At 37.9% G+C, this 19,160-nt stretch overlaps 1 protein-coding gene across 1 annotated transcript in view; it reads right to left on the bottom strand.

The window, feature by feature from the left end:
• Window positions 1-19,160, bottom strand: part of PAPPA2 (pappalysin 2) — a 335,895-nt gene that overhangs the window by 190,615 nt on the left and 126,120 nt on the right. The window contains exon 3 of the mRNA XM_004372847.2: window positions 14,652-14,797. Coding sequence (XP_004372904.1) covers window positions 14,652-14,797 — 146 coding nt within the window. The remainder of the gene's footprint in view (window positions 1-14,651; window positions 14,798-19,160) is intronic.

Genomic DNA, 19,160 nt, shown 5'->3' with positions numbered 1-19,160 from the left:
TATTATTCACCCACAAACATGAAAACTAATTTTGGGGAAAAAAATCTCATTAAAGTATGCATTTCCTACCTATTTTAATTTCTGCATAATAATGATTAATCAACATTTTAAAATATTGTTTTGATCAGTTGTGGACAAGTAATTTCAAATAAATCAGTTGAGAAGTTTTGAACACTTTAAAACTTATGATAAGTATCAATGTCAATATATTGATTGTGATATTGTACTATAGCTTTGCAAGATGTTGGTTTTGTGGGGAACTGGGTAAAGTGTACACTAATTTCATTTTATTATTTTTTACAACCGAGTTACATGTGAATATATAATTATCTCAAAAAGGTTTAATTAAAAAACTTATGATCCAAAAAAGATTGTCTTAAACAGAATATGTTTTTAGCAGAAAAGTAAGTGACCAACAAAAGACTTTGAAAAAAATACAGGTATATGCTACATTAGTATAAAGTTCTGTAGGGGAAGTAGAATGAAAACACAAAAGAGAAAAAGAAATGATAAATAATTTCCTAATGTTAAAAAAAGAGTGCATGGCCATGCGCTTTTTAAATGAATGATAATCCATTGCCATCAAGTCAATTCTGACTCATAGTGACCCTATAGGATAGAGTAGAACTGCCCCATATCACTTCCAAGGAGCAGCTGGTGGATTCGAACTGCCGACCTTTTGGTTAGCAGCCAAGCTCTTAACGACTGTGCCACCAGGGCTCCTTAAATGAATGATGGTGATTATCAAATCGTTATGGTATTGATACATTTAGAAGAATGATTCATCAGTTTTATCTTGAGATGCCAATGTTTTTGATGTGCCAGAAATTACATTCTTTGCTACTATTTAAATTTATAATTAAATTTTTTTATGTTACTCTAAGAATGTGTGAAGGGGTGCATAGTTTTTCAAAAGTCTTTTAGGGGTTACAAGAGCAAAAATAAGCTTAAATAGCACTGCTCCAGCCATGCCAAGTACATTCCACTTCTAAATATGTCCAGGTTTTTAACAGTTCTGAACCTTGGCATCTACCAGTTCTTTTACTCTGGAATGCCCTTCCACTGTCTGACAAGCAAACTCCAGTTTATCCTTTTAACTCTCAAATCAAGCCTCAGATCTTCTGAGAACACTTCCCTGGTGCTTTCACATAATTAGTCATTCTCCCTCCCATGTTCCTACCTAATCTTCTGTGTGGTACCATCACATTGTGTTATAATTGTGTTACATGACTCTCTCCCAATATGCTGTGAGTCCCTTAAGAGTGGACTTTTCGTTGTTCTGTCTCTGGTTTGGTTTAGAAAAGAACTGATTTACCACTATTTTAAGTATTCTGTCTTTGAAGATATATGTTCAATTTAAGTGCTGTGTAGTGAGGCTCAGTATGATCAAACCACAGAACATTAGAGCTCAAAGGGATCTCGTTCATTCATTTACCTATAAAAAAATTCTTTTCTGCTTTAACATGGCATTAAAAGTACAAAACTATGTCAAAAGGCAGAAATGCTATTGATGGCAAAGCAGAGCCACAAATTACCTTGGTCTTTCCACACAGTGACTTAAGCCATTGAGAGTCAGAAATTGGATTAAATCTTCAAACTTTCAGGCTAGTGTGGTCATTTGCTGACCCTCAAAATATAGGGGTTTTGCATGTTGACACAAGCAGATAATCTTGAGTCTTGAATAGACTCTATTTAGAAAATCCTAAACGTTTGCCTCTATCATGTTATGCCAGCTGTCTGTGTTACTCTACATCTGATTTAGGTCAATATAGTTCCTTTATTCAATCATAGTGGTGATTGAACCAGAGGAAATGTATAAGAGCACAAGTAATTTCATATTGAGTTAGATATGTGAGCTGTTCAGTCTAGTCTTCTACTTCTGAAAATCCTATCAAGAAACATATTGTAGGGGAACATGGTTATTTCTCAGGAGTTTAAGAATAAAATATAAATATCCCTATCTTCTTTTACAATTTATTTTGAGTCAATGACTCGTGAAATAATTTAAACATTTCTTGAAATAATTTAGATTTAATAACTTCACTCATTTATTCATTCATACCTTCATTCCTTGAGCATTCACAGAGTACCTGCTATATGAAAAGTTCTCTGCTTACATATACAAGTCATAGATCTTATACAGATTTCACCAGTGCATGTGCGTGTATGTGTGCATGTGTACACATGCCTGCATGCACCGTTCCTAGTAATTTTCTCACATGTGCAGATTTGTGTAACCATTACTGCAATTAAGATACAGAAGTGGTTTATCACTATTAAGATCTTCCTCCTGCTAGGGCATTATGCTGAGTCAAATAAGTCAATCACAAAAGGACAAATACTGTATGAGACCACCATTATAAAAACTCATGAAAAGGTATACATACAGAAAGAAACAATCTTTGATGATTACAAGGGAGGGGAGGTGTAGGGAGGGAAAAACACTAGCTAGACAATAGATAAGTGGTAACTTTGGTGAAGGGTAAGACAGTACACAATTCTGGGGAACTCAGCACAACTTGACCAAGGCAAAGCCATAGAAACTTCATAGACACATCCAAACTCCCTGAGGGACTGAGTTACTGGGCTAAGGCCTGGGGACCATGGTTGTGGGGAACATCTAGCTCAATTGGCATAACATAGTTTATAAACAAAATGTTCTACATCCTACTTTGGTGAGTAGCGTCTGGGGTCTTAATAGCTTGTGAGCAGTCATCTAAGATACGTCTACTGGTCTCATCCCATCTGGAGCAAGGGAGAATGAAGAAAACCAAAGACACAAGGGAAAGATTAGTCCAAAGGACTAATGGACCACAACCGCCACAGCATCGACCAGACTGAGTCCAGCGCAACTAGATGGTGCTCGGCCACCACTACTGACTGCTCTGACAGGGATCACAATAGAGGGTCCCGGACAGAGCTGGAGAAAAATGTAGGAAAAAATTCAAACTCACAAAAGAAAGACCAGATTTATTAGTCTGACAGAGACTGGAGAAACCACGAGAGTATGTCCCCAGACACTCTGTTAAGTCAGTACCAAAGTCACTCCTAAGGTTCATCCTTCAGTCAAAGATTAGACAGGCCTATAAAACAAACAATAATACATGTTGTTCAACCATATACAAGACTGAATGGGCATACTAGGCGAGGGGCAAAGACAAGAAGGCAGGAGGGGACTGGAAAGGGGGATGCATGGAATGGGGAACTCAAGGTCGAGAAGAGTGTTGACACATCGTGGGGTTAGCAACCAATGTCACAGAACAATATGTGTATTAATTATTTAATGAGAAACCAATTTTCTCTGTAAACTTTCACCTAAAGTATAATAAAAAGAAAATAATAAATAAAAAGATCTTCCTCCTGCTACCCTTTTATGTCACACTTACCCCCTCTCCTCCATTCCTCAGCTCATTCCTAACCCCTGACAACTATTAATCTGCTCTCTCTATATATAATTTTGTCATTTTGAGAATACCGCATAAATGGAATCATACAGCATGTAAACTTTTGAGATTGTCTTTTTTCACTCAGTATAATGCCCTTGAGATCCCTCCAAGCTGTTGCATGTATTAATACTCTGTTCCTTTTTATTGCTCAGTAATATACCATGTTCATAGTTTAAACAGTCAGCACTGAACATTTTGGTCATTTTCATTGTTGGACTATTACAAGCTAAGCTGCAATAAAGGTTCATGTACAGGTTTGTGAGTGGACATAAGTTTTCATTTCTCTGGAATAAATGTCTAGGAATCCAATTGTTGGGTCATATGGTAGGTGAACATTTAGTTCTATAAAAACTTCCAAACTATTTTCCACAGGAGTTGTACCATTTGATTTTCCCACAGGCAATGTATGAGATATTCAGTTTCTGCATCTGCACCAGCATTTAGTATTGTCAACTAGTTTTTTTAAAATTTTTTTTCCTTTAGCTCTTCTAATAGGTGGGTGATGCTATCTCATTGTAGTTTTCATTTGTATTTCCCTAATGTCTAATGATATTGAACATTTTTTTCATGTGCTTATTTTCCATCTGTATATCCTCTTTGGTAAAATGTCTGTTCATATCTTTGTCAGTTTTCTATTTTTTTTAATTGTTGTAATTTAAGTGAAGTTTACATTTCAAGTTAGTCTCTCATACAAAAATTTATACATACATTGTTATGTGACCCTAATTGCTCTCCCTGTACTGTGACAGCACACTCCTCCTTTCTGCCCCTGATTCCCCATGACCATTCAACCAGTTCCTAACTCTCTCTGCTTTCCCATCTCACCTCTGGACAGAAGCTGCCCCTTTGGTCTCTTGTATCTACTTGACTAAGAGGCACATTCCTCACAAGTATCACTTTATGTCCCACAGTCCAGTCCAATCCCTGTCTGAGGAGTTGGCCTCGGAAATTGTTTTAGTTCTGGGCTGATAGAGAATCCAGGGGCCATGCTTTCCAGGGTTCTTCCAATCTCAGTTAGACCATTAAGTCTGGTCTTCTTCCTAGAATTTTAGTTCTGCACCCCACCTTTCTCCTGCTCCATCAGGGACTCTCTGTAGTGTTCCCTGTTAGGGCAGTCATTGGTGGTAGCTGGGCATCATTTAATTCTTCTGGTTTCAGGCTGATGAAGTCTCTGGTTTATGTGGCCCTTTCCGTCTCTTGGGCTAATATTTTCCTTGTGTCTTTGGTGTTCTTCATTCTCTTTTACTCCAGGTGGTTGGGACCAATTAATGTATCTTAGATGGCTGCTTGCAAGCTTTTAAGACTGCAGACGCCACTCACCAAAGTAGGATGCAGAACATTTTCTTAATAAGCTTTGTTATGCCAATTGACCTAGATGTCCCCTGAAAGCATGGTCCCCAGACCCCTACTCTGTCCCTCAAACTGTTTGATTGTATTCAGGAAACTTCGTAGCTTTGGTTTAGTCCAGTTGTGCTGACTTCCCCTGTAGTGTGTGCTGTCCTTCCCTTCACCTAAGATAATTCTTATCTACTATCTAGTTAGTAAATAACCCTCACCCTCCCTCCCCACCCTCGTAACTATCAAAGAATGTTTTCTTCTGTGTTTAAACCTTTTCTTGAGTTCTTATAATAGTAGTCTTATACAATATTTGTCCTTCTGTGTGATGGACTAAATTCACTCAGCATAATGACCTCCACATTCCTCCATGTTATAAGATGTTTCACAGCTTCATCGTTGTTCTTTATCGTTGTGTAATATTCCACTAAGTGAATATACCACGATTTGTTTATCTATTCATCTGTTGATGGGCACCTAGGTTGTTTCCATCTTTTTGCTATTGTGAATAGTGCTGCAATGAACATGGGTGTGTACATATCTATTTGTGTGATGGCTCTTATTCCTCTAGGACATATTCCAAGGAGTGGGATAGCTGGATCGTATGGTACTTCTATTTCTAGCTTTTTAAGGGAGCACCAAATTGATTTCCAAAGTGGTTGTACCATTTTAAATTCCCACCAACAGTGTATAAGTGTTCCAGTCTCTCTACAACCTCTCCAGCATTTACTATTTTGTGTTTTTTGGATTAGTGCTAGCCTTGTTGGGGTGAGATGATATCTCATTGTAGTTTTGATCTGCATTTCTCTAATGTTTGCCAGTTTTCTAATTGGAATGTTTGTTTTATTGCTAAGTTTTGAGAGTTCTTTATATACTCTAGATTCAAGTACTTTGCCAGATACATGGTTTGCAAATATTTTCTCCCAGTCTGTAGTTTATTTATCTTCTTCACAGAGTTTTTCACAGAGCAAAAGATTTTAATTTAATGAAGTCTGATTTATCAGTTTTTCTTTTCTGGCCCATGCTTTTGGTGTCATATATAAGCACTCTTCACCTAGCCCTGTCCTGAATGTTTCCTTCTAAAAGTTTTATAGTTAATTTTTGTATAGGCTGTGAGGTTCAGGCTGAGAGTTATTTTGTTTGTTTGTTTTATTTTGCCTATGAATGTCCAATTGCTACAGCACTATTTTTTGAAAGAAATTATTGCCTGTTAATGCCTGTAGTATATGTAAGGACGTTAGGGTTTTCATTCCTCATACACACATACATACCTGTGCCGTCAAATTGATTCTGACTCATAGCCACCCTGTAGGACAGGGTAGAACTGCCCATAGGGTTTCCAAGGTTGTAACTGTTTATTGAAGCAGACTGCCACATCTTTCTCCCACAAAGCCAGAGTGGCTGGTGAGTTTGAACTGCCAACATTTTGGTTAGCAGCTGTGCGTCACCGGGGCTCCTTTTCATTCCTCATAGTGGTAATGTATTCTTTCTCTCTCATGTGTTTTTCTTGATTAGTCAGTCTGTCTAGGGTTTTGTTTTTTTTTTACCCCCCAGACAATTAACTTTTGGTTTTGTGAATTTTTTTTTCTAATGAATGTTTATTTCTATTTTATTGATCTCTTATTTTTATTATGTCTGTGATGGTTAAGATTGTGTGTCAACTTGGCTGGGCCATGATTTTCTGTGTTTTAATGTAGTCACTCCCATGATTGAATATACTGTGAGTAGCCAATCAGATGAAAGGGAGTCTCCTTGGGGGTGTGGCCCGCATCTGTATATAAGCAGACATTCTGGCTTTTTGCTCTCTCTGGATCCTGCGGCTGCTTCCTGTCTTCTCATCTCCCGTTCTTGGGACTTGAGCTGTCAGCTTATCTGCCGAACCTCGGATTCGTCAATCTGCACAGCCTGTGAGTGGGAGCCCCGCTCTCTGACCTTCCAATCTTGGGCTTGCCAGCTTCTGCAGCTGTGTGACTTGGGAGAGGCCTCTACCCCAATCCACGGACTTGGGACGTTCTAGCCTCTACAATAGCGTGAGCTGTTTCCTTGATATAATCTCTCTGTATATATATATTTATACACTTTACTGGTTTTGTTTCTCTAGAGAACCCAGCCTGAGACAATGTCTTAATGTCTTCATTCTTTGGGTTTAACTTGCTATCCTTTGCTGGCTTCTTGAGACAGATACTTAGATCAGACATTCTTCTTTTCTAACATACAAATCTATAAATTTCCCATGTGAGGCTTTAACTGTATACCACAAATTTTGTTATGCCATATTGTCATTTTGTTCAGTTTAAAATATTTTCCTATTTCTATTGTGATTTTTTCTTTGAACCATAGTGTGGTAAGTATACTGCTTGATTTCTAAACACTTAGGGATTTCCTAACTATTTTGTTATTGTTGTTAATTGATTTTTAGCACGTTTCCAATGAAGTCAGACAATGAAGTCTTTGTGATTTCAAACCTTTAAAATTTGCTTTTCAGTTCAACACTTGGTGTATTTTCCATGGCACCCAAAAGAATGTTCACTGTTTAGGTATACTGTTCTAATTTTGTCAATTCAGTCAAATTTATTAATCATGTTTTTCAAATCTTATATATTTCTACTGATTTTTTGTTTGCTTATTCTACTATTTTGTGAGAAATGTTTAAAACCACTCACAATGGTTGTGGATTTGCCTATTCTTTTATCTCCTCAGTTTTCATTTTACATATTTTCAGGAAGTAAATTTGGCTCATGGCAACTCCACGTGTGCAGAAGAACTGCTCCATAGGGTTTTCAGGGCTGCATACTTTTGGAAGCAGATCGCCAGGCCCATCTTCTGAGGTGCCTCTGGGTGGATTCAAATTGCCAATCTTTCAACTAGTAGTTGAGAGCTTAACCATTTGCGCCACCCAGGGACTCCATTAAAAAAAAAAAGCCATTGCCATCCAGTCGATTCCAACGCATAGCGACCCTACGGAACAGAGTAGAATGCCCCATAGCGTTTCCAAGGAGCAGCTGGTGGATGTGAACTGCCGACCTTTTGATCAGCAGCCATAACTCTTAACCACTGTGCCACCAGGGCTCCTTCAAGGACTCCAGGACATGATATTAAGTACATACAAACTTATCACTGTTACATTTTCCAACTGAATTGATGTTTTTTTCATTATAAATTATTCCTATTTATCTCTGGTAATACTATCTTAAAGTTTACTTTATCTGATATTACAAAGCCACACTGACTTCCTTTAGGTTAGTATTTGCATTGTATATATTTTTCATCCTTTTACTTTCAACCTTTAAGTGTTTCATATTTAAGATATGTCTCTTACAGTACACAATACAGGAGAAACTAGCACAACTTGTACAAGGAAAGGTCATGGAAGCTCCATAGACACATCCAAACTCCCTGAGGGACTGAATTCCTCAGGGAACATTTAGCTCAATTGGCATGACACAACTTATAAAGACAATGCTCTACATTCTACCTTGGTGAGTAGTGTCTGGGGTCTTAAAAGCCTGTGAGCGGCCAACTAAGATACTCCACTGGTCTCATCCCTTCGAGAGCAAGGGAGAATGAAGAGAACAGGATACAAGGAAAATATTAGTCTGAAGGACTAATTGTCCACAGCTACCAAGGCCTCGACTGGACTGAGTCCAGTACAGCTAGATGGTGCCCGGCTACCACCACTGACTGCTCTGACCAGGATCACAACACAGGGTTCTGGACAGAGCTGGAGAAGGATGTAGAGCACAATTCTAACTCACAAATAAAAGACCAGATTTACTGGCCTAAAGGAGACTGGAGAAACCCCAAGAGTATGGCCCCCAGACACCCTTTTAGCTCAGTGGTGAAGTTACCTCCAAGGTTCGCTGTTCAGCCTGGAAGTGGACAGCCCCGTAAAACCAAATGAGACTAACGAGGTACAGGAGTCCAGTGACAAGGGCCAGAAAGTAGAAGGGGACAAGGAAGCCGGTGATAGGGAACCCAAGGTTGAGTAAGGATATTGTTGATGTGTTGTGAGATTGTTAACCATTGTCATAGGGCAACATGTGTAGTAACTGTTAAATGAGAAACCATTTTGTTCTGTAAGCCCTCATCTTAAGTGAGAATAACAGCACAATTGGAAGAGCGCAGTCAATGTCACTGAACTGTGCATGTAGAAATTTTGGAAATGGTGTATCTTTGGCTATGTGTATTTTCACCAAAAAAAAAAAGAGGTTGAGAAGTTAGAGGGTTGATATGTTGTGGGGTTGTTAACCAATGTCATAAAATAACATGTGTACTTCTGTTTCATGAGAAACTATTTGTTCTGTAAGCCTTCACCTGAAGTACAATTAAAAAAAAAAAAAAGGTATGTCTCTTATAAGCACTATATACTTCGGTTTTGCTTCTAGAATGACAATTTTTGGCTTTGAATTGGTATATTTAGTCCATTTACATTCAATATAATTACTAATATATTAGGTTTAAAGCAATATCTTACTATTTGCTTCTGCGTGTTCCATCTGTTATTTATTTCTATTTTCTCCATCTTTCTTGCTTCCTTTGAATTATTTCATTTCCTGCTCTATTAGCTTGTTATCTAGAGATTGATTAGTCTTTTAATGGTTACCCTAAAGATTACAACATGTATTTTTGACTCACTGCTGTCTAAAATGATCTAAAATTAGTACTTTTTTTTAGATACAGGCAAAGTAGGAAATTTAAACTCTTTAATTTATTCTCTTCTTGGATTTTGTGCTACTGTTGTCATATGTTTTAATTGTATATATATTTAAAACCTCAAAAGCAGAATTATTACTGCTTTTAATATTTTTACTATTTCTACTGTTATTCATTTCTTTTTGCATTTCTCTGCTTCCATCTTGGGTCATTTTCCTTCCCCTTCACAACTTTCTTCAGTATTTCTTTTGGTGCTGTTATTAAATTATCTTGGTGGTTGTTTGTCTGAAATAAACTTTATTTTTTCTTAATTTTAAGATATATTTGCTGAATATAGAATCCTAAGTTGGCAGTTATTTTCTTTTAGCACTTTAAAAAATATCAACTTAATGACAACAAAAGCATGAGTAACAAAAGACAAAATACATAAATGGCACCTCGTAAAAATTAAATACTTTTGTTCATCAAATGACTTTATCAACAAAGCAAATAGACAACCAACAGATTTAGAGAAAATTTTCAGGAGCCATATATCTTACAAGGGTCTAATACCAAATATATATATACACCGTCTCCTTACTTATTGACATGGCTAGGTTCCAAAGACCAGGTCATTATGCAAGACTGGTATTATGCGAAAACGAAGGATGACGACATCAGATCACAAAATGGAGGATGACAACATCATTACATAACAGCCAAACCACTGGGAATCATGGCCCAGCCAAGTTGACATATAACCTTAACCATCAAAGCTGGCATTACTCTCACCTTTTTTTTTTTTTTTTTGAACTACCAACCTTCAGGCTAGTAGCAAGTGTAAAGTGTTTGTGCCACCCAGGAACCTCATTAGCCATTAGGGAGATGAAAATTGAAACCACAATGTGATATCACCTCACCCCCATTAAAATGGCAATGATCAAAAAAATGGAAAACAAGAGGTATTGGAGAGGATATGGAGAAACTGGAACCTTCATCCACTGTTGGTGGAAATGCAAAATGGTACAGCTGTTGTGGAAAACAGTTTGGCAGTTCCTCAAAAAATTAAACATAGAACTACCATATGACTCAGCAATCCCGATTCTAGGTATATACCCAAAAGAAGCGAAAGTGGGAATGCAAATAGAAACCTGTACACCAATGTTCATTGCAGCACTTTTCACAATAGCCAAAAGGTGGAAACAACTGAAATTCCATCAACAGATGAATGGATAAAATTTGGTACATACATACAATTGAGTATTACTTAGCCATAAAGATAAGTGAAGTCCCAATGCATGCCACACATGAATGAACCTTGAAAACATTTTGCTGAGCAAAATAAGTTACTCATAAAAGGACAAATACTGTATAATCTCACTTATATGAAATACACAAATGTATAGAAATCAAAGCTTATTAGCAGTCACTGGGATGGAAGAGAGAGAGGGAAGGGAGGCACTAATTCTTGTTAATGGTGGTGGAATAATTAGAAAAAAGTTAGAGATGGGGTTGCACAACAGGAAAAGAGTAATCAAAGTCATTGAATGGTACATGTAGGAATTGTTAAATTGGTAAATGTTTTGTTGTGTATATTTTCACCACAATTTGAAAAGAAGACATCTATTATCTTATGACTTCCATAGTTTCTGTAGAAAAGTCATCGTATAATTCTTATTGGTATGCCTTTTAAAAGTAATACATCTTTTTTCTCTGGCTAGTTTGGGATTTTTACCTTTGTCTTTGATTTTCAGCACTTTTCTCTAATGAACCTAAGTGTGACATTCTTTCTATTTATCCTACTTGAGCATTTGTAGAACAGGCTTGAATCAGTACTGTGATATCTTGTCAGTTTGCAAAACTCTCAGCCATTATCTCTTTGAATATTGCTTCTGCCCCAATTCCTCTCCGTTCTTCTTTTAGAATTCCAAATGGGCATACATTAGAAAATTTTCATTATGTCTCAAATGTCTCTTAAGCTCTTTTTTATATTTCTCATAATTTTTTCTCTCTGCTTCAATGTGGATATTTTTGGCAATCATCTAGTTCTTTAATTCTTTCTTCTGCTCATAATCACACCTATTAATTTCTAGTATCGGTTACTGTATTTTTCAGTTCTAAAACTTGAATTTAATTTTTTATTATAGATTACATTTCTCTGAAGTAATTCCATCTTTTTAATCTATTTTTGAACACGTTAATCATACTTATTTTAAAGTCAATGTCTGATACCTCCAATATCTGGATAATCCGTGGGTCTGGACTATAATTTGTTGGTTTATTGGTTTTTGTTTTGTTTTGCTTTGATTTGATTTTTTGGCTTACTATCATTTCGTCCTGTCTCCTGGCATACTTGGTAATTTTTTATTGATTGCTGGACATTGTGAATGAAAACTTACAGAGGCTCTTAATGATATCGTCTTCCTCCAAAGAATATTTAATTTTCTTTTGTTAGGCCATTCAGATATAGGCAGATGACCCTCTCCAGTCAGGAATTATGAGTAATTCAGGCTGGATTTCAGGACTTGTGTAAACTAGACTATGTTTTGTTTGTCCTTACACATAAGATGTCTTAGAACCCCTCCTCCTAGACAGAATCTCAACTCTGTTTTTTTTCTCTCCCGTAATATAAGACTTCTAAAATCACTGTTTACCTCTGTAATCTTTTAGCTGTTATTTTCCACTTGTTTTCTTGGCCACTGGCCCTGAGAATGCATAGTTTAAAAATTAGCAGCTATCTTAAGAGAAAATTATGAGCAGAATATTAGGCTCACATTTCTGTGATTTTTATTTCTTTGGGGTCTTGGTCCCTCAAGTCTTGGTTTCCCTGGAAGACCTGAACTCTAATTTTTGTCTCCTCAGTAGTGAGACTGATGCAAGAGACTGTTGTTCTCTATTCTATCTCTATTTCCTTTACTGAGAACTTGGCAATTTCCCTGAAAATAGATGAGATGGATTGACACAGTGGCTACAACAATGGGCTCAAATACAGCAACGGTCATGAAGATCATGAAGATGGCGCAGGACCGAGCAGTGTTTCATTCTGTTATATATGGGGTCACTATGAGTTGGAACTGACTCAATGGCACCTAACAACAACAATAATAACTGTAGGTTAAATATGAGGCTCACTTCAATGCATTTTTCTTTTCTCTGGGATTAGGCCCCTCAAGTCATTGCTTCCTTGGCTGATGTCTGATGCCTTCAAAGAGCCAATTTTGAGGGAATTTGTTGTTGCTGTTGTTGGCTGCCATTGAGCTGATTCCAACTCCTAGTGACCCCATGTGACAGAGTAGAACTGCCCCATAGGGTTTTCTTGGATGCAATTTTTACAGAAGCAGATCACCAGGTCTTTCTTCCACAGAGCCAGGGGGTGGGTTTAAACTGCTAACCTTCCAGTTAGCAGCTGAGCGATTAATCGTTGCTCTACCAGGGCTCCTACATGATAGACCTAGGGCTACCTGGGTAAACCTTGTTGGCAGGAGCCTGCTCACACACCTTCTCAAAAAGTTATCCTTAGGGATTGAGGTGTCTATCAATTTGCAGGTATTTTCTTACATTGCTCCTTCTGCTCCCTCTGCCACTGTTGTTTTCTGTGTAGATAATTCAAGACACCCAACCTCACCATAAATAGATTATTGGAAGATGACCTTTTAGTCTACCCTTTACTGTCACAAATATTAGAATGACTCAGCTGGGAAGTACAGGGGTATCTCCAGTTGACCTGAGCAGCTTGAAAATATATGACTGAAACAAATAGCCTTTCCCCATTAGCCCTATTGAATACCTTTTAGCATTTTTCCTGAAACTACAGGTCATGTAATGTAGGCTACAATTTATAAGGCTTTTTTTTTTTTTTTTTGGTCAGGTCCAACAAAATGCCTCATTCCACCCAGCGACACTTCTTTCCCTAGTTATCTACTTACAATAATTGCAGATAAACCTGAATATACCCCTGAAGATACCAGGTTCTTATTTGGTGAAATAAGTCATCAACACATGCAAACTCCTGCCTTGGTAGCCTCAGGTCACCACTAGCATCATACGTTTCTGGCTTTTCATGTACTGAGAACTGTAAATACAAATTTAAGTGATAAAAGACTGAAGGACTCTAAAACTGATCAGATGGGGGCCATGCAGGCTAGCAAAGCACTCAGTTTGGATCAGCACGTGTTCAAATTTTCATTATCTCCTCCACTACCTAATATATACACGTATAAAACCCCTTCTGCAACTTGACCTGATTCACCTTAGGGCTTTTCATGTTCTGGTTCCCTCTTAGTAGCAACAATATTTTTTCATCTATGCTAAGCTACTACTCACTCCCCAATCCACAACCCAAGCTGCCCTGTGGACACTTGCTCATATTTTCTTTGATTATCAATTCAATATGTTCTCGCCTCCACTTCACAATGTTCCCATCCTACATCGGCTTAACATATGCAGCTATATATGAGCCCTCCGTCAATTTATTCCAGTTTCATATTCGATTACTAAGAAGATTAACCCTGCATAACCTCTTTTAAATCATTTATAACATTGTTGCTGGTCTTTATAATCATTCTCTTTGCAACATGAAAGATTCCTCCTAATTATGGTAATTCAGTTTTTAAATAATTTTCTGTAGACTCCTACTCAAGACTCTTTGAAAGTATATACAAACTATATTTAACACTTTTTTTTCATGCGTTGATTAAACTGATTTAATGACTCTTATTGACTGGTCAGTAAGATTCCCTTTATAATATTGATAATATATGATAAAAGGGATTAGTATTACAGTGTCCAACCTTCTCCTAGGTGAACTGGCAAGCCTGCTCACCAGGCTGAATTTCCCACGATCTCCTCAAGAGCCCAATCCACGCAAGAAGCCCAACCAGTCTTCTGGCACAGTGATTATTATAAAGTAGGTTTCAAAGTATAGCCATCTTCTTGCTAGTTTGCCCCTTAAGGCTGTCTACTTAAATGGATCTTATTCCATGCAGCAGTTTATTTAGATCTAGATTATAAAATCTGTCTAGAACATCCTGGGTATTTGCCACTGTTTTCTCTAATGTCTCTTACTTGTCTGCATTGAAACATTTTGATAGACTCTCCCAAAAGCCATTCTCAGCCCAAAGCAACCAATTTATGGAGTAAATTTATGCTTTTTCTTCTTTTTTTCCCCCAAATGTGATTTCACAAACCTCTTCATATCTCCTTGTTTTTCCTACCATATTTGGCCTTCGCTTCACTTACCCAGGTGACTAGTGGCTTCCTTGTCCCAGGGCCAGGTGGCTGCACCTGCAAGGTCTTCCCGAACTGAGCTGGCAAAGTAGACATTCAGAAAGTGAGTACTGTTGAGCTGCAGGGCCTCCTTCAACTCCTTCACACTCATGTATGCCCTGGAGGTACAAGAAGAGAAAGTATCACACCAAGGGATCAGTACTTAGAGAAAAACAGAACCATATCTAATCAGACTCTGACACTCCCAATCAGCATTGTCTTTTGGATTGGCAGAGAGACAAAGACCAAGCTGTCATGAGGACTAGCACCTACAACCAAAACAGTTGCCAGTGCTCACCCTGAGATCATGGGAAATGGTTAATATACACTTCTCTCATCTACATCTATTCCAAGAAGCTAAAAAGGGCAAGATACTATTTATCTTTGCTATATTGAGTCGCTATAGGGTCGCTATGAGTCAGAACCAACTCGACTGAACCTAACAACAACAATAATATCCCAAATGCATATTCGTGCTTTTTCTCTTTAGTGAGAAAAATAAGGTACAAAGTAATAAAATGATAAACTCAAGTCTTTGTTCCAATCATTTTTGTTTGATTATGGAGATGACGAGTATTTCACTTTGTATTAACAACAATAACAAAACCAATAATAACTAAGGTTTATTGAACAATTACTATATGCTGACCCATATATGCATTGTATCATTTTAATTCTCACAATTCTATAGGGTAGCAAATACTATTGTTCCTATTATATATATGAGGAAATTTATTTTTAGAGAAATTAGTTTACCCAAGTTCTCAAAGTTAATAAGTAGAAGAGTTAGACTTAAACACTGGACTCTTGAAATACCAGGTTCCAGCTCTTAAACTGCCGGAATATCTGTATAATCACTAAGTATTTGATATCATACCCAATTCCCCACTATAAACCAAACAACAAAACAAAACAAAAAAACCCAAACCTGTTGCCATCAAGTCAATTCTGACGCATAGTGACCCTATAGGACAGAGTAGAACTGCCCATAGGGTTTTCAACTGCCACTTGCTGACCTTTTTTGCTAAGCAGCCGAGCTCTTAATCACTGCACCACCAGGGCTCCTTCCCGACTCTACACACAGATTATTTCTTCAAGATAAGCCAATCCTTTGCCTTGAGAATTACCCCAAGCCATGGTGAAGAACTCCTTCCATCTCTCAGTCCCTGGTTCTTTCCATCACACTGCATGACCTCTACTATGATAAGAAGTTCAATTGAATGTCAATTTCAGCTTATGCTTACTTTGGGCCTTACTTTTTTAAAGAAAAAAAGGAAATAGTGGTTAGGAAACATAAAGGAGAAAAAAAAAGAAATGAGTGTTATATCGGAGAGGATATCATAAATCTATGGAAAAAATTGCTAATTGCAAATGCATTTCTCTTCCTGGTCCATAAACTCATAAAAACTCTACCTCTACTCTTACTACCTTAAGATACTCACCTAGTACCTTTCTTGGTGGCCTTCAAAGCACTAGGCAATATTATATTTGCACTTACGAAGAGAATTAAAGGTATGTTAAAAACACATGCCCCATAGCCCTATAAAAACAACAATAAACATTTGGTTTCTTTATAAGCTCATATATAGTTAAAGACCTTCATCTTCCTGGCATCAGTCAAACTTAAAACTTTACCATGAGCAAGTAGAGCTTCCGCCTTCTCACTGAAGAGCTATTTTAAGAAGAAACAACTAAACCAGAACTCAGTGGCCTCCTAGACTCACTGGATGCTTCCCACAGTGTCATTCCAAAGAGAGGAATGTTCCCATCACAGCTTTAACTGGACAGACAGCTCCTTCAACCTAAGCTGGAAATTTCCTTTATAGATTAGACTTCATTGTTGCTATTCTGGTAGACAAGCTGCAGAGACTGAAATTTCCCAACCCAGAAGCTAATGTTTGGACAGCACGACCCTTCTTCTCGTTTGCTCTGCTTCTCCTCTTTGTCTCCCAACCACACTGTTGATGCCATCTATTTAATCCACGTGTAGGATGTACTGGCCAAGAGCACTCGATAAATAAAGAGATTTCAAAGAAGATTGTTATTGTATTTTTTGGAACAGAACCAAAAAGTGGAATCATAGTAAAGAAACAACAAAAGGCCTTGCTTTAGAAGCAAAGAAGCCTGGGAGAAAGGGCTTTAAAAATACTATTTAACTTATAATATCTTGCAAAAATTCTCAGCCACAACGAATCATCCAAATTCCATGAGGTAATAACAGATGTGATCAGAGGGATATTCCTTCTGCTGATTTCCTGGATACACACTGTTTTTGGGTTGTCGCCTGGTTTTCCCTGGACATTAGTCATATTCCCTTTCATTAAAATTAATGACAATTTCCTTTACTGACAAATTGATGGTTTAGGGCCATGATGACATTAAGCAAACTCTTCAACATGGAGATGTTTCAATAGGCCAGGAAAGGAAGAGAGAGATAGAGAAAGAAGGAAGGGAGGAAGGGGAAAAAAAGGGTGAGGAAGGAAAGACAAAGTAAGGAGGAAGGAAAGAAAAAAGGAGAGGAAGGAAGGGAAGGAGGGAGCAAAGGAGGAAGGAATGAAAAGGAAGAGGGAAAGAAAAAAGGGAGAGGAAGTCAGGGATAGAGCCTTTGCTCAACTCAGGGCACCAATGAAGAAAAGTTGCACCCCTTCTCCGCTCCGATTTTAGGCTTCCAATTAAACTGAAGAGCTGGTAACTTGACAGTTTCCTCTCTTTTCTCCTCCCTCCCTTTCCCCAAACCTTCCTGACCCTGGCATAGTGTACTTGGGCTTTCTGTGAAATACTGCCTTCTCTGTCTATCAACTATCAATCTTGGCCACCACCTTTCTGTCCTCCCTCAACCCATCAGTTCCATTAATTTTTCTTGAGCACTTTCCAAGAGGCCTCCTCCTCCATCACCATCTCATTAGCTGATTCTACTCATCTCCCTCTTCCTCCTTGCCCAATCCTCTCTCCAGTCATAAATTACCTTTCCAGATAAAAGTGTTTATGTCATGCTGGTGGCAAATCAGGTAGGATCATTAGACTCCTGCACTCCACAGAAATATAGATAGAAGTCAACGAGTAATCGGGAGAGAATGAAAATAAAAAATCTAGAGCCAGTTGGAAACAGCCATTAATTAATAGAGGAAAGTCTTATTTTGTTGGAAACAAAGACTGTTATCCAGATATTCTCTAACCCAAAGAGGATAAAAGTGTAGATGTCATTCGCATGCAGAATGCCAAGCCCTGGTGGTGCAGTGGTTAGAGCTCAGCTGCTAACCAAAAAGTTTGAATCCACTAGCTGCTCCATGGAAGACCTACAGGGCAGTTCTACTCTGTCCTATAGGGTTGCTATGAGTCGGAATAGACTCAACGGCAATAGGTATTAAAATACAAGTACACCAGTTCAGAAGTTAATCAGAGTTGACAAAGATAAATGTCTTAGCTTGCCAGCTAATGTGACCAGAGCTGGGCTTAAAATTGGGTTAGGAAAGAATGGATACTATTCTTAAGCTCTGAGCTTAACATCTTGCTTTAAAACTCATTTATTAAGAGAGAGATTCACCATCCAAAAGAGATTAATTCACAGCGGAAAGTAAAATGACATAAGCAAATGCAGTAAAAAGAACAAGGATCTGGAACTGACCAGAACTATGTACGAAAAAGGGAATGAATTGCAGCAGCCTGCTAAATTCCTGCTAGGATTCACCTTTACCTATGCCCTCCACACTCTAGATAGAGATATTCACGACTTCTCCCTGAAGAACTCAGACAGACCAAAGTGAACTTGCATCTTCATTTTTATAAAACTTGCTTCAGAAACAAGCTCTCCTGGGGGCTGTCATATCAAGTTGTTCCACCCCCATTGCTCAGGCCTTCTGTTTCTGACATGCACCCCGGAAGAATGCATACCTGTCTTACTACTCTACGACTGTAATCTACTGGTTTGGGACAACTCATTGCCTGGTTTTCAGCCCACCATGTTTCGCTGTCCCATAGACTTAGTGTGTTCACTCTGATTTCTGCCACACTCCCTGACTAGTGACTCTATCCATACCCCAAGTACCTAAGTATACATATACACCCAACTCTTACTTAGCTTCTGACTAGCCCTTGAAGACAAGGCAAAAGGACATAAAGAATGTCCCTTAGTGCACTAGTTTATTAGCAAATTGAATATGTCCTTTATAGACTGATTGAAATAATTCAAGAATGAAGTCACAAAGAAGAAAAAGATCCTGAAGTGTCTTAAGGATGTTAAAGCCAATATCAAAAAATGCCATGCTGATTTGAAAACCTAGAGGAAATGGGCAAATTTCTAGGAACACACTACCAAAGTAAACTAACACAAACAAAGGTAGAACAACTAAATAAACCTATAACAAAAGAAGAGATTGAAAATGTAATATAAAAACTCCCAACAAAAAAAAAGCCCTGGCCCAGATGGCTTCACTGGAGAATTCTACCAAACTTTCAGAGAAGAGTTAACACCACTACTACTAA

The sequence above is a fragment of the Trichechus manatus genome, unplaced genomic scaffold (genome assembly GCF_000243295.1).
Source record: "Trichechus manatus latirostris isolate Lorelei unplaced genomic scaffold, TriManLat1.0 scaffold00021, whole genome shotgun sequence".
Classification (NCBI taxonomy): domain Eukaryota; kingdom Metazoa; phylum Chordata; class Mammalia; order Sirenia; family Trichechidae; genus Trichechus; species Trichechus manatus.
The sequence above is the reverse complement of the archived record's forward strand: the minus strand, read 5'-3'. Positions and strand labels throughout refer to the sequence as shown.